Raw genomic sequence first — 16184 nt, forward strand, 5'->3', positions numbered from 1 at the left:
ACACATTATATTAAAGAAATAAGAATAAAAAATCAACTGAAGAGTAGTATCTGCATAATAAAAAAATTAGTATAATAATATTACAAATTGTTGTTTATAAATAAAAAAGTGTTTTTTATATTTATATTAGTATAGACGAGAGTGTGAGTGTGTGTAACATATTAGCATTTTCCTGGTGTTAGTGCACCACTAGAAGTGTGAACTACCATACCTTATTTTCAAAGGTTACCAAATTATAAGACTTAGACAACATATGAATGTCATTTTGGTCACACAATTCTAATATTTTTAGTGTTCACACCCACAATTAATTAGTGACCAACTCAAATCTAACATAAATATAATGTGTAACGTGTAATATGATGTGCGTGTCTGTGTCTATACTACTTGCAAATATAAATAAAATATGGCTTAAATATATTTTTGTTCTACAATTTTATTATTTTGACATTTTTTTACGATTTAGAACTGCAAAAGAATTCAATAACTTTTTTTATATTTGGCAATTTGGTCCATTCATTGTGAGATTTTGAAAAAATTGTCGGAATTATCGTGTGCCTCATATTATCTATTTAAATTGAGGCTTTTATTTTGATTGGTTCATTTTTATCAATATAGATGAAACATTAACAAAAAAATAAAAAAACAAAAAGTTAATGTGACACATGATTTATTATGATAACTTTTGCAAAATTCAACACCGAAAGAACCAAAATTGCAAAATGTTAGAAAGTTACAAGACAGTTTTGTAACCCCTAAAAAGATAAAGGATAAAAATATCAAAATCGCGAGAAGTACATAATTTATTTCAAAAATATTTGCAAAATTTGGCACTAAAATGATCAAAATCACAAAATGTCAAAAGGTTGCAAAATTATTTTACAGTTTTAGAAAGATAAAAAATTAAAATATCAAAACTCTAGAACCAAAAATATATTTAAACCATAAAATACGAAGTACGTTAATATATATAAGATGTAAATTTAAATCTCAACAGGTTAGTTAATTTTTTCTAAATTAATTATAAATTTATTATCAATAATGTATATAAATTAAATAATCTCATTCTCTCTACATACATAAAAATTTATTTTAAAATAAAATTTAACGTTTTATAAACTCTAAAAATATCTTATACAGAGGCCCTCTAAATTTAAACCCTTCGATGAAAGTCGAAAGCAGCTATTATTCATCGGGTACCTATGTGTTATATTTACAAACAAAAATTGTCCACATACACTACAAGAACATAATAACAAAATAATTATTTTATACACAATAAATCTCCATGATTTAAAAATTATAATAAATCAACAATATCTATCATAGCCAGACAAAATTAATGCAAAATTTTAAATTTTAACCATAATTAATCAAAACTCACTATGACAAAAACAACTTTACGGTAATAATTAATTAGTATCTGTCATAATTTTTATTTTTAACTATAATAATTTACAATATTCCTTTAATTATAAGTCTCCTTACAAAAACCCACCTTCACAAAAATATGGGCCATAAAATGTCCAAACTGGCAAGGGGCACCCATCTTACTGGTCTTTAGGCTTTCCACATATTGAAAACCTTTGGGCCCAAATCAATTTTTAGTACAAACGCATTTCTTGCAACATTAAATATCAAATACTGATAATGAGTGGATGTCGGTAAGATCGAGGTCTCACAATCAAAATATTGTAAGTTAGAGGCTCATGAATATGAATTTATGTATAGTTTATTTTTATAGTAATTTTTTTTTAAATATATTTATTGATTGAAAAATATCAGTGTATTAAATTAGTTTTTAAGTTTAAATGACTGAACGATGTAGTAATGAATCGAATCTTATTAAAAAAAAATATCGACACAAAGGATTTATTGTATAAGTAAACTTAGAGCTGAAAATCCTAACAAATTCATTCAAATTAATCATAAATTGTCACTACTAATATATTATAAATTTATTATCTTATTTATCCAAATATTTTAAAAAGTTAATCATAATGTTTGGCCAAGTCTGTTTTAAATTTCTTATAAGATGTTCTCAGGAATTATAATTAAGATTTTAAATTTTTTTCGAAATAAATCTATAGTCTCATCAAGTTTATATAAATCAGCTCTTGGGTTTAATTAATTTTAATGTACTTACAGTAAATTTTATGATGTGATTATTAATTTCAATAGAATTTTAAGAATTATTATACTCTTTCTGATTTTTATAGAATTCCTAAAATAAATTGCTCGACTCAAAACAAAATCATATATATTTAATTATGAGAATATTTTCACTGTCCAAAAAAAAGATTTTTTTTTTTATATATATAATAAGTCTAAGATTTTGTTTTTTACTAGGGTGAATAAAATGTACATTCACCATGGATTTACAAATAGCCAAGATAATTTGCAATAATTTTCAGTAAAAACAACACAACTGCTATTCAGTAGACACACCATCCCAAGCATAAGGCGAGATTCGAATCCATGACCTCTAAGATCGTGGGGCCTCAGTTTCGCCAATTGAACTAGGCCTCATTAGCTATAAAATCACAATTTAAACACTATATGAGTTTATATATATAGAAGCAGTAGTTACCGAATTAGATCAATATTTCAATACATCGAGCAAATAAGTAATCCATTAGTGTGAAAAAAAACAATAATAAACTCACATGAAGTGAGAGAAATAACCACACATCTGGTACATGAGACTAGAATACATGACCTCAAACTTTTTATGAGACTTCAGCCTTAACATTATATGAGTTCAAACATTACAAAACCTTAATTAAATTTTAGAAATTATTAACTATTTATGATGCAATAGTGATGCAATAATTAATTTCCATTTTCTTTAAAACCCCAATATAACAAGAAAATTAATAAAAAAAATAATTATTAAGAGTATGTACGTAGGTCTCGAGCAACGGGTCCACCCCACTACTAATAAGAAGTAATTAAACATATTAATTATTAGATAATTGATTAGTTAATTAGGAGTAGTGATTTACAAGGAAAAGTTCATGAAAACCCTAACCCTAATTACCCCCAACATTTGGAATTTCGAAGCCAAAAAGCGAAACTCCATTGTCTCTTACTACTAAAATAAAATGGATTAAGAGCAAGAAATTAATTAAGGGGAGTGATGATTGCGATTATGAATTCTATGTATGTTAATTGTAATTAGTATTAAATAATTACACCCCATTCCCATCATTGCGTTTTATGTACTCTTGAAAAATGTTCCTTAAAACCCATTACAAGTACATAATAATTATAATTATCTAATTGAAATTATAATTATTAATTATTATAGTTGTAATTCGATATACAGTTCATCTCCCGATATCTTTTCTCTCTTTGCTTACGTCGAGTCCAAGCGTGCACATCATTCCCATCCATTTGAATTTAAATTAAAGTTAAAAATTAATTAATATATGTTTTAAGGCTAAATATCATCAATTATATATATAAAAAAAGGCCCAATATTAGTCAAAATTATTAAATTTATTGATATTAATAGAAAAAAAAATGGATGAAACTTTATATTTATCCTGATTAACTTATTATCGACTTATTACAAGTCAAACAAATTCTTTTCATGATCAAACTAACCTTATACATTTTCACACGTTAATGCATGTAAAAATGTATTCTTCACCTTTATAAAGGCAGTTTAGTTGGAAAAAATTTGTTTGATCTGCAATAAGGCAACCGAGATAAATATCGATTTTTATTAATATCGATAAATTCTGACTAATCGATAGATTTATTTATCAGAAGGAAGTAAATTTCAAGAATACTAAATATAATGTTTTAAGTGGCACGTAATTTTATGATAATTAAGGGTGGTAGAGTAGAATGTAGATGGGGTTACGTGAGCATGGGAATGGCAAATGAGGAAGTGGAGGGTTTCTTTAATTAATTATGAGGTGATGCTGCAATCCTAATCTATGTATTAAACAAAAGTTGTTTACATAATTTAGTATTTGTGGCATGACTTCACCACATAAAGACCCATGCCTCCGCTTTTTCAATATTAATAATAATAATAATAATAATATATCCAATTTTGAAGGGCTCAATCCCTCATCAAACTAATTATATACTATGATTAGGAGATTATATATTTGAGTCCCATCAATATATAAATATTGATTTATTTTCATAATAATTATATATTTAATATTTATAATTATCATTATTAATCATTAATGACGAAAACTTATTAAATTGTAATTAAAAAAACCCTCATCAAACTTAAATGCAAGCCAAGAAGCGGATGTCTGAATTAAGAGGGTGGTATTTGGATGAGATTACAAGTTATTTTAATTATTTTATAGAATATTTTAGAGTATTTAATAGCTTTTTAAAAATTAAATTTATAAAATTCAATAATAGCATGCTGGAAGTATACAAGCCCATTTTTTAAAAAAAAAATCAAGGAATTTTTAATTTATTTTTAAAATTTTTAATAAGCTCCTTTGATTTTATTTATAATAACATTGCATGAACTTTATAATCTTATCTACTTATATTTAAACACTACAAAAAAAATTATTTTTTCAATTAAATCTAATATACTGTAAATCTTTTTAATTGTGAGATCGATGTATGTTAATTAATTTATAATTGTTTTAGAAATATTTAGCCAGACAACCTCGAAGATTAAAAATATTGTGGGTGAATTTTGTTAGGAGACAGGAGTGCCAATGAAAAATTTTCAAATAATTAAATTACAACGTAATTTTAATTGTATACTCTTGTATTGATTAAAACTATATATATTGCCTATTTCGGATTAATTTTATTTCTTTTTGTCGGATTATCCATAGACATAATAATTTAAATTATCCTTATCTTGAACAGTCAGTATTGAAATAAATAATAATAATTAAGAATATAATCCATTCCCAGTGCCCATGCGAAGTTAGGCCCCCTCAAAAGTCTCATTATTATGCTATTTTTACTCCTCCACGCTTTAAGCTTTTAACCCTACCCCAATTGTGTTTGGTGAGGTTAAATGTAGGAATTAACATGTAAGTTTGATTCATATATAGTTAGTTTTAATTATTAACTACAGTAGTTCAGCTATATAATTTTTTTTTTTAACAAAGGTAATTAGAAGTATAATAGTACAATACAACTTGCTTAATCCAAGCGGTTTCCTCGACAGGCCAAGAAATCTGCCATAAACAGTAAAGCGCACAAGTGCGGTAATTCTACACTAAGAATCCTTGGCTGTACATCTCGAATCATCAGCGCACCCACAGTGCTTGTATCTTTATGTACTCCATCAAATCACCTAATGTAGCGCTCGCGCTAGATATGCAGCTATAGAAATTCTGATTGGTATGTATGCACATTTCGTCTTATCTAATCTAACATATGTAATTTGTTTCTTAGTTTGATTTAATGGATTATAATTTGTATCTTTAAAATTTCTTATTGAAATTAGGTTTGGTCAGATCCAACAAATTATATAGCATGTTATAGGTCATGTACTATAAGAAATGAATTATTCTTTATGATCTAGGGTCGGGCTACCTCAAGTTTTTAAAAATTTACACAAATGTCCCCAACTCTTATGTTAAAAATCGTATAATTGGTCGAGATCCACACTTTTTCTACATTTCGGCACAACTTAAACTTGGGTATGTCCAGACTCGTGATGATCATCCAATTGTTTCTGAATTAATAGTGTACATGAAATTACATAGATTGGATTATATATAAATATTAGTCCTCCATGCCCAATGTAGAAGCTTTGATGTTTCATACTTTTGTACGACGTTGAGCTCTTTTCTTCTACAATCTTGCTGATTAAAGCATCGAAGGATCATAACCAGACAACTTTTTTAATGTTATTCTCATAATTTCTTGTCTTGTAGTACATATTACAAGGTTCTTACTTTTACCTAATGTTGTGTTTGGATTGATGTATGTAGAGCTACAAATTTCAAGTCCGTTCTAGTAATTCAGTATACTTGTTTGGATAATTCCATATTTCAAATGATTTGAAAATCCTTCATTTCTCATTTTAAGCTATTTTTAGTAATATTTTGATAAATTTTAAATTCATTTAATATTGAGCAATTTGGAATCATTTTTTCAAATTTCTTGTTCAAATCTAAGCCCATCCACCCAAATGAAGCCCAAGCATATTTAGAGCTTTTCAAATCCCGTTCAGACTCTCAGCAAATATTCCTAATTTGAACAAACATCACCAACAATATAAATTATTATGGCTAGAAAATTATGATAAATTGGCACTATTTACTATAATTAAATAAAATCAACGCCAAAACTTAATTGTTACCCATAGTAATATTTGTTTACAATTAGTATTTTGGTTTCACTTGTATAAACGATTACTAGTTGTTGCCGAATGCAACCGTCATTCATTTGTATTTTTATATTTTTAATTATACTAATTAATCGTAATAAAAAAATAAAATTAATTATATTTTTCAATTCGAACTATGATTGTTTTTTCACTTTGGCATCTAAATTTTTTTTTTGTATCTACTTACTATCTCAATTTTATGAAATTTTGCACTTTATTATTTTATAATTATTTTTCAACCAAATTTTTTATCGAAAAAAAGGTCACATGCAATGCACGTGTGATGTTTAAGGGTTATGTAATGTGATATTTTTATTATATGCACAATATATAATTTTTTTTTTGCAGAAAAATCTACAAAAAGATGATAATATAATGCAAATTTCGCAAAATTGAGATGGTAAGTTGTCAAAAAAAAGTTTTGATTGCGAAGTATAAAAATGGACATAGTTCGAATAGCAAAATTTTAATTTACCCTAAAAAATATTATATTTCCTTTTTTGTGATTTTGTTGAACTAAACATCAATCACATAATTAATGAGTTAAATACAATTTACGTCCTTGTGTTATTCAAGATGTTTAAAATTAAAGTTACTGTAAAAAATAAAATACCATTTTGCCCCCTATAATTTTAAAATAGAGCACAATGGTGCATTTGTACGTGAGTCATATGGTGCAATAACAAAAATGTTCCTTCTAAAATCAATGGTCTATATTTAATTTGATCTAAACATGTGGCTCAAATTTAATTATTTTTTGTACAAATACATTTTATAAATAAGCTACTAGAATTTAATGTGATTAATGGTCCAAGTTTAGATAGATATTTTTATATATTACTATATAATATTAAAAATAAATATTAGATCAAATAAAAAATATATTCTTTTAACATATAAATATGTATATTTATATATTTATATCGATATAAAGAGAGAGAGAATGGGTTAGTCATCGCGGGTCGCCACCCGCTGCTATTGGAACCTTCCCCCACCTCTCGCTTGCCCCCCAAAACCCGTCTGTTCGTCATGATGTTGGGGTGGATATAGTTGGTCCTTTTACAGTATATATACCTCAGGATTATTACGTGCCCCAACCGCCTCAAAATTATTACATGCCTCAACTGCCTCAAGATGATTGGTTTCAATTGGTTCCATATATGCCAAATCAGACACAAGATTATTTTTCACAAGTACATCTTGATCTTAATTTTGGTATTAATCAACCATATGTACCAGGATACAATATTTTACCAATTTCATTTACATCGTTTAGTGCATACTCCAATGCAACAACATCAAGTCGGTTCGGTGGTGATGATAATGCGGCGCAAAATGAGCCAATGCAAAATGTGGGCGAGGAAATAAGAAGACCTCGATATCAACGCTATAGACGCAATTGTGGAACGGGTGGATATTTTTTTGCATTTGAAATTGTATACTTCATTGTATTTTATACAATTATACAAAAAAATATACATTATTATACTTGTATACTTAATTGTAATTTTTTAAATTTATATAATTTTAATATTATAATTTTCTGAACTTTAATATGTTATTAAAAATTAATTTTATATAATTAATTTATAAAAAATTTAATTAACCAAAATTAAAAAAAATGGTCAAATCACGACTTGGTGTAGTCATGATTTCAAAACACGACTTGACAAATTTTTTTAAAAACAAAATTCTGTAACTGCGATTCGTAATAATAATATTAATATATTAAAATAAATAATATTAATATAATTTATTTATTTTATATTAATAAAAAAATAATTAACCCAAGTGAAGCAGGTATTGCCCAAACAGAGGTGGGCAGGCGGGCGGCCAATCACACAGCTCCAAACTTCAAGGCAGAATAAAAAAGCATAATTTTGTTGTGGTTTAAAAGGAAGAGAGAAAAAGGTGAGAAGAGTGGAAAAAGTTGCAGAAGTAAGTGTGTGTTTGGGTTTTGGCAGTAGGAATGAATGGTTGGAGGTTGACAGGCGCAGTTGTCGGATGGGAGTGAGGGCTTTTGACGCCGCCTGCCACCACACCTGCACGCCAACCCAACCCTCCCTTCCCCCTCTCTCTCTCTCTATATATATAAAATGTTCGTTATATAATAAATAATTTTTTATATTTTAAAATATATTATAAATAAAAGTAAAATATATAAATTAGTACAATATATTAATAAAAAAATAATTTATTAATTAATATAAATTAATTATTTTATTATAAAGAATATTTTTGAAATTATAAAAATTAGTTCGACAATATCAATTAATTGCTATTTATGAGTGTAATTATGCCAAACGTCAAATGAGATCATTGTAATGTTTCTATATATATATTCGATGCTTTGTGTACTGAAGGTACAAATGAATATTAAATATTCTTAATTTTAAAAAATAGAGTATGTTCATCCCTATATTATGTTTTAAAAGACATGCAAGAACTCTCTATATCTCGATTTTAAACAATGACTCAAACATTAATATTGTACTCTACGGTATAGAAATGTGGATTTTGAAGACGAAGATTTCAAATTCATTCAATTTATTTGGATTACTATATACAATAAACTATCTGAAATTTAAAAACTTTTACGTGGAACCACATTATGATGAAATTCATTTAATATGAACCTAAACTTATATTTTGAACTTCCATAGAATGTATGAACACGATAATTTAATTCAAAGTCATATATTAAATTCTCATAAAAAGCATAAATTGAATTACATATTAGAGGTGACTAATGGAAATTTTTCAATAAAACTTTGTTACCTAAGTCTAGAAAGTATTATTTTATCATAATAATTAAATTTAAAATTTCCTGGCAAGCATAAAAATTGAAGGGTGGTGATTATTTAATTACAGCTTTAAGGGGTGGTAATAAAATTTGTAAAAGGTAAATGGTCTGGTAGATGCCCCGCATTCACCTCGATTTTCACCATCTAACTTTTCACACTCCATGGAGGCGTGATTTTACTCCTGGTGGGACTTTTTGGGTGGGTGAAAAAATTATTGGTCCACTCACTTGTCTTTTTTTTTCTTTTTCTTTTTAATCTTTTTTAATAACTTAAATTACCAAAAAAAAAATATAGTTGTTTGTTATAATTACTATGTTAAAATATTGTGATGAATATTAATTAATCATGATTGCAAATATGTGTTAGACTGTTATTTCTATATGGGTTCTATAGGAAGCTAAAATATTAGTTGTAGTGAAAAATAATGACAAATATTTTGATTATAGTTAAAATCATGACAAATATTTATTAATCTCAACTGAACTTAAGTTTTTGCATTTGTTTTTATTTTATCTTGATAGATAATATTGATTTTGTAATTATTTTTAAATCATAATCATTTATAATGTAGGAAATAATTTATATATTTAGTTTATAATAATGAGTGGAAACATGGATAGATCCAAAATTTTTCAAATTGGGTCTGCCCGAATCAAGACTAAAATTAACTTATGATGTGATTAGTGGACAATTGAATAAGAGTGACCTCTGACATGCAAGTGATTTTTTTCTTGATTTCAAAATTATCTATATTTATCATGTGATTGGTTCCATCCGATTAGGGCTTGATCTAATTTTTTTTTGAAGCATTTTTGTCGGGCACGCATGAATTTGGAAGCTTGATTGTGATCTGAGTTGAGGTTGTAGATAGAGATGGGGTTTGATGTCCACATCAAGTGATCGATGAGAGGTCGAGTCTACTTCTGGTCTTCAAATTAGAAGACGGGTCGGCTTGCAACCCAACTCGCTAAGCTTGTAAAATTGACTCTCAACTAAAATTCGTTGGTGCCTAAGTTAGAGTTGCCTTAGGGGTAATATATGGGGTTGCTGAGCTATATCTCAATATAATTATTGAATATCTTGTGTAATGACGTCAATTAGTATTTATATAGGGCCAATGTCAAAAATTGTATAGATCCACATGTCCAATCAAAAATCCTCGAACGACATGAACATCAACAATTACAATTTCGATTTTTAGGATTGGTCCCCAATCTGACTCGATTTGTAAATAGACAAATTCTTCTCTTGTTTTGTTATTTAGAAATCCGTGAGGGGGCAAAATAATCAAATGGAGGGTTTTAACCTGTTTAAGTTTAATCTTCAATTAGAATACTTTGAACCATCTCATTTCACTACACGAAATATAATATTTAATGACTATTAATCGTAGTTCCAACAAGCAAAGCCAATATATTAACCACACCTGAAAGTCATAGTGAATATTTTGGCTATATATAATCTATTATAAATATTTCAACCATAATTAAAATTATTGCAAAATATTGATCAATCATGGACCAAATTTAAACTTTCATGTGGTTCAGTTGACAATTGATGATAGTATTAATATACTATAATTTTTAAGTTTAATTATTATTGTTTTCTCCAATAATCCCACGAAAGCTCGTCCAAACATGCCCACTTTAATTACTAAAGCTTAAAAAATGACACTCAAATTAAGTATCACATCATACTTAGATCAACAACTACAAATCAGTCACAATTAATCAATAACACGACTATATGACAACGCAATCATTATATCCTCGTAAAAGGTTGAAAATTGTTGCATTCTAGATTCACATCGATTAATATTAGGGAAAATTAATTTTTTCCTACTTTAAATTTTATTTTATATTAGATTTAATTTTGTAAATATGTTCATTAATTAATTAGTCCTATAAATTTGTAAAATAATATAATTAAGTTTGATTTAGGATTTTTTTTGTGAATTTTCTGATAATTTTTAAAATTTATACCGAAAATTGTATATGTGACAAATTTTTTCTGAATTATTCAACCATTTATTCAGCTGTACCCTCCATATGTAATGAATTTTGGAAAAAAAGAAAGAGGTTTCTCTCCAAAATCGATTCATTATCCTATTATTGCATACACTAATAAAATAACATTATGGAAATATTTTATCTCAATTAAATTTAATTGAATTAAATTAATTATAAAATAAGTATAATATATTTATAATATAAATGAATAATTTTTTTAAAATTTTACATCAATTATACGATAATTATATTATATTTATTATATAATTGATATTTAAAATATGGAGCAATCTTACATATATAATATTCAAGAAAAGGAGTAAATTACAATGTAGGAACAAGCTAACATAGGACAAACCAGAGAAATAAAATAAGCAGGAGCCATCATAAGACGCGTCCTGCGCGCAGGTGGTACTACACCAAGTACACAACACTTGTCAAATTCCTATTGGTTGCAACCATCCACCGCCACCCTTTAAATTCCTCCCCACCCGACCTCACTCTTTGTCTTCACTCTTTCAATTCAAGTCATAAACCATCCACACGAACACACCCACCAACATTATCCCACTTCCTTAAACCTCCCACATTCAGCCAAAGAAACTGTAGACCCACACGTAAAGTTCGAATCTTTTCCCCATTTTGCTATCTGGGTCGGGTTTCTTTTTCCATTTACCGGGTTCAAGAAGAAGTTTGGCAAAACGGGTCTTCCTGTGTGGATGTTGGGGCTCAGCGTGGACCGGCTGCGGGCTGACATGAACCGCCTGCTAGCGTTGCTCTTCCACCAGGTTCGTTTCTCACGTAGTTTCGTTCTAGCGAGACGAGGTCTTGGGGATTTTAGGTATTAGTGTTAAGTGTTTGATGTGTGTGTGTGTTTACGTTTTCGTTTTCGTTTTTGCAGGGAGTGTTGGATGAGCAGTTCTTACAGCTGCAGCAACTGCAAGATGAGTCCTCTCCGAACTTTGTTTCCGAGGTTGTCAACATATACTTCCACGAGTCCGAGAAGCTCTTGAGAAACCTCAGAGCGTTACTGTAAGTATATATATATGTGTTTGTCTGTACATATGTATGTATGTATTTTACTCTGCCAAAACCCACAGACACACACACACAGAGTTTACAACACGTGAAAATTGAACACACATGCTCCAATCTTGAGCATGAAAATTTGTTTTCTTTAGCTTTTGATGGGGTTTACTCGTTAAACACACACTGGTCTTTTTGCGTCTTCAAGAATTCAGACAAAAAAAGGTGTCCCTTTTTGCTCAAAAAACACAAACAGAAATTAATTAGAAATTACACGTTTTAGTTACTTTAATGTGGTAATAATATATGTAATTAGGAGTTGTTTGTTGTGGTATGTATATATATATATATATGTGAATGATCAGGGTGGATAAAGAGTTCTCGGACTACAAGAAAATGGGAGTGCATTTGAATCAGTTCATGGGGAGCAGTTCCAGCATTGGTGCCAAAAGGGTCAGAAATGTGTGCGTCGCCTTTCGCGCTGCTTCCGACCAAAACAACCGTGCCGGGTTGGTATTACATGATTTCGTGCATACTGCGTGTCTATATTAAATGATATAGAATTTGAAAATTGTTTTATGATCTGCATGCATTATGTGTGAAGGCTGTCTTTCTGCATGTGAGGAATTCTAGGAAGAAGAAATTAAGTTAACTAGGTTGCGATAATCCTTTGAAATGCTAGGCTAGAAATTCTTAATCACGATCATCCATGTGTTGTACTAAATAAATAAAAATTACAATATCTCAAAGAGTGAAATTTTGGTGAAAGGCAGGTGCTTGAGGGCTTTAGAGCTGCTAGAGTATGAGTACTGTTACCTCAAGAACAAGCTGCATGAACTGTTCCAGGTACTCACCGACCTTATATATATAGATATATTTGTCTTAGATCAGAAGAGTTAAACCTCACTCAACAAATTTGGTTCTATGGCTAAACGGGCATTTCAATTTTATGCTCTTTGGGATTTTAAAATCACGTTTATTTGATCCATTTTGTCAGAAATTTTGTCGGAAATCTTGCAGTACTGGTCTACTGAAAATGCTTACTTTATACACTTGTTGGGCTTCATAATTTTCTTATATTTCCCTATACTATAGCTCCAAAGTTTACATCAATCGATCAAACGTTGTCTTGTCATGTTAATTTTTTTTTTTTTAAATTTTAGAAGCAAAGAAAATATATGATAAGACATTTTGACTATTTTATTATTACAACAAGAAGAAGAGTTGTGATATATCATCTTGATTTTTTTGTATCTTGTAATTTTATACTATACAATTCAAATACGTACCTATATATTTACATTTTCAATAATCAAATTTAAATAAATTCTCATTTCTAACACTTATTAAGATGCAATCCAAATATATTTTCATTATAAATCATTTTCACTTCATTATTAGAAATACTGAAAATTTAAAGTAAAAACTGTTTGGTATATTCTTTAGATTGAGCAGCAGAGAATCCTGGCAGCCGCAGTCAGATACCCAGTGCAGCAGCACCACCACCACCAACCAAACAACCCTTAACCCTTAAGGAAGGTGTGTTCAATTTCAGCTGGAGACAGAAAAGGAAATGAAAAGATTGTTGATAGTGACAGAATTTCACCTGCAGTGAATTCTTGGAGGGCTGTTTGGCATTGTGGTTGACAATTAAGTTGAACCAAAGCATCCGCAGGCAGCTTCTGATTCTGATACCAAATCCCCAATCCCAACAGTAAAAGTTTTATTAGTAGGGCTTCAGCTTTAGAGCTTGTTTAGAGCTTTTTTCATGTAAGCCAAAGCGCCTACTAAATCTCACTCACATTTCTATCACTCTCTTCCACTCTATCTTATTCTTGTTTGTGTGTGTGTGTTGTGCTATCAATCAATCAGTGAACTTAAATGCCAGAATATAAATAAGAAATTATGAGGGGGTGCTACGGCAATCGAATTCTATAACAACTGTAATATGTTTTTTTTGGGTAAATGTAAATTTCATTTATAAAACAAGATCGTACAGTACAACAGTGCTCAACTGGTGGTTTCTCCCTCGATAGGCCAAGGGATACGCCATAATCTATATAACACACATGAACTAATAGAACGAGATAAATTAACACTGATAATCCTCTGTTTAATATCTTCCATAATAATGGAGGTTATGATATTCGGTGGTCGCTCCGTATGCTCAAAGCGTCTCAAATTTCGTTCCCTCCAAATGTGGTAAATGCAAGCAGCCAGGAGTGCACGATAAGCCAAGTTAAAGATATATTTACCTCTCAATTTTCTTGCAGTCCATTCAACGTCCCGTGGCCACTCTCTATTAGGCCATTCAAACCGAACAATCCACCGAATCGCTGTCAGACATCTTCTGGCATAACGATGTCGAAAGAATAGATGAATATGTGTCTCCATTGCGCCCTCATTACATAATATACAAGCGCCTAGGTATGATAGCCATGGTTTATCAGCTGTGGATAGTTTTCCCAAAATCGCAAGCCATAGGATGAAATTATGCCTGGGGATCTTTCAGGGTACCCGAGAGTAGTGAAGACCAACGTACCTTGGGTCCTGGTGGGTCCAATAGCCTATAAAGAGATGCAACTGTAGGTCGTCCCGTCTCAAATCGCCAAATAATGCGATCTGTCTCGCCATGAATTATTGGCAATGCATGCAAAATTTCCAAGCACTCAAATCATATATTTACAGTGCTATTGGTGTACAATTTTAGAAGAGTGATCGATCACATGATAAATTATCATAATTTTTATATAATTAGTTTGATTTGAGTAAGATTTTTTTTTTCCAATTAACGAAAAACTTCCACCAAGCTCGTCAAATCAAAACTAACCATAGTAATTGGAACACGGTTTATGAAAAGCCACAAGTACATAACAGGTGTAATAACACGTCGTTGGAGAAGCAACCGTTGAGACCTCCATAGATGAAAATTAAAAATTAAAAATTAAATTAAATTCTTCATTAGAAGCTAACAATCCTTAGCCCTTTTGGGCTCACTTGTTATTTTAATCTAGTTGGTAAAAAAGAAATTGTGCGAAAATATGTATATTATTGGGCCGAGGGGCCCAGTAATTGTATGTACTTGTTGGCAGCTGGGCTGGGCTTAAGTTGCTGCAACGGCCCAATCAATTCCCTATATATAGGGTGAAAAAATAATCAAACCATTCGATACTCAATTGAAATCGATCGATAAAAACTCATTTGAACTCGATTTGTTAAATTTAACAAATCATACTTGAACAAAAAAATTTGTTCGGCAAACTTTTGAGCTCAGCTTGAATTCGATTCGATTAGTGCAAAATTAATAAAATATACTTAAAAATATCAAATTACTCGAGTTTGACCCGAGTTTGATCCAATCAGAGCTCATTTGAGTTCGACTAGAATAATAATCAAATTAAATTAAAACACAATTTTTGAAGCTTGATAATAATTCAAACAGGTTTGAAATAATGTATTCAGCTCGACTCGAATCATTTACACCCCTACCTATATACGAGGATCAAAACATATATAATGTGTGTGTATAATTTAGTTTTTTTTTTGTCAAACGAAACGGTGACCCGCTCTTCCTCCTAATACTGACAGAAGTCGGCTCCCTCCTTGCATCAGGACGAGCTATTCGGACCGAAATTGGAAGATTTGCCCGTTTCAGCTCTCGCATCCTACCCATAGTTAGCATGTATCTCCCCATTTCAGCTCTCGCATCCTACCCATAAATTAACACGGATGAAACTTTTGCTTTCTTCATAACAATTTTACAACTTATTTCAACTAAAAAAAAAAAAATACTTTTTAAGTCTAACCCCTAAATTTGAAAAATAAATGTAGCAAAAGTCTCACAATTTTAAATGAATTTACGGACACGATATGCAAATGCAACCATAATTTTCTCAAAAAGGCATCATAGGAAAGCAATGTGTTGTCGTGCCAAAACCTCAACCAGTAATCAATCTATGTATAAAATAATAAAAATATAAATAATGCCACTATGATAAACTTTAT

The 16184-nt window shown here is 29.6% G+C and overlaps 1 protein-coding gene across 1 annotated transcript; it reads left to right on the top strand.

Moving 5' to 3' along the window:
• The first annotated feature begins 11675 nt into the window (after positions 1-11675).
• On the top strand, positions 11676-13991 carry HP6 (histidine phosphotransfer protein 6). The gene is made up of 5 exons (XM_011075123.3): positions 11676-11941; positions 12055-12185; positions 12545-12688; positions 12953-13025; positions 13626-13991. Exons 1-5 carry the CDS (start codon positions 11873-11875, stop codon positions 13704-13706), a joined length of 498 nt encoding a protein of 165 aa, XP_011073425.2. The 5' UTR covers positions 11676-11872; the 3' UTR covers positions 13707-13991.
• Positions 13992-16184: the final 2193 nt, after the last annotated feature.

Source organism: Sesamum indicum, linkage group LG3 (assembly GCF_026168435.1).
Source record: "Sesamum indicum cultivar Baizhima isolate 11 linkage group LG3, ASM2616843v1, whole genome shotgun sequence".
Classification (NCBI taxonomy): domain Eukaryota; kingdom Viridiplantae; phylum Streptophyta; class Magnoliopsida; order Lamiales; family Pedaliaceae; genus Sesamum; species Sesamum indicum.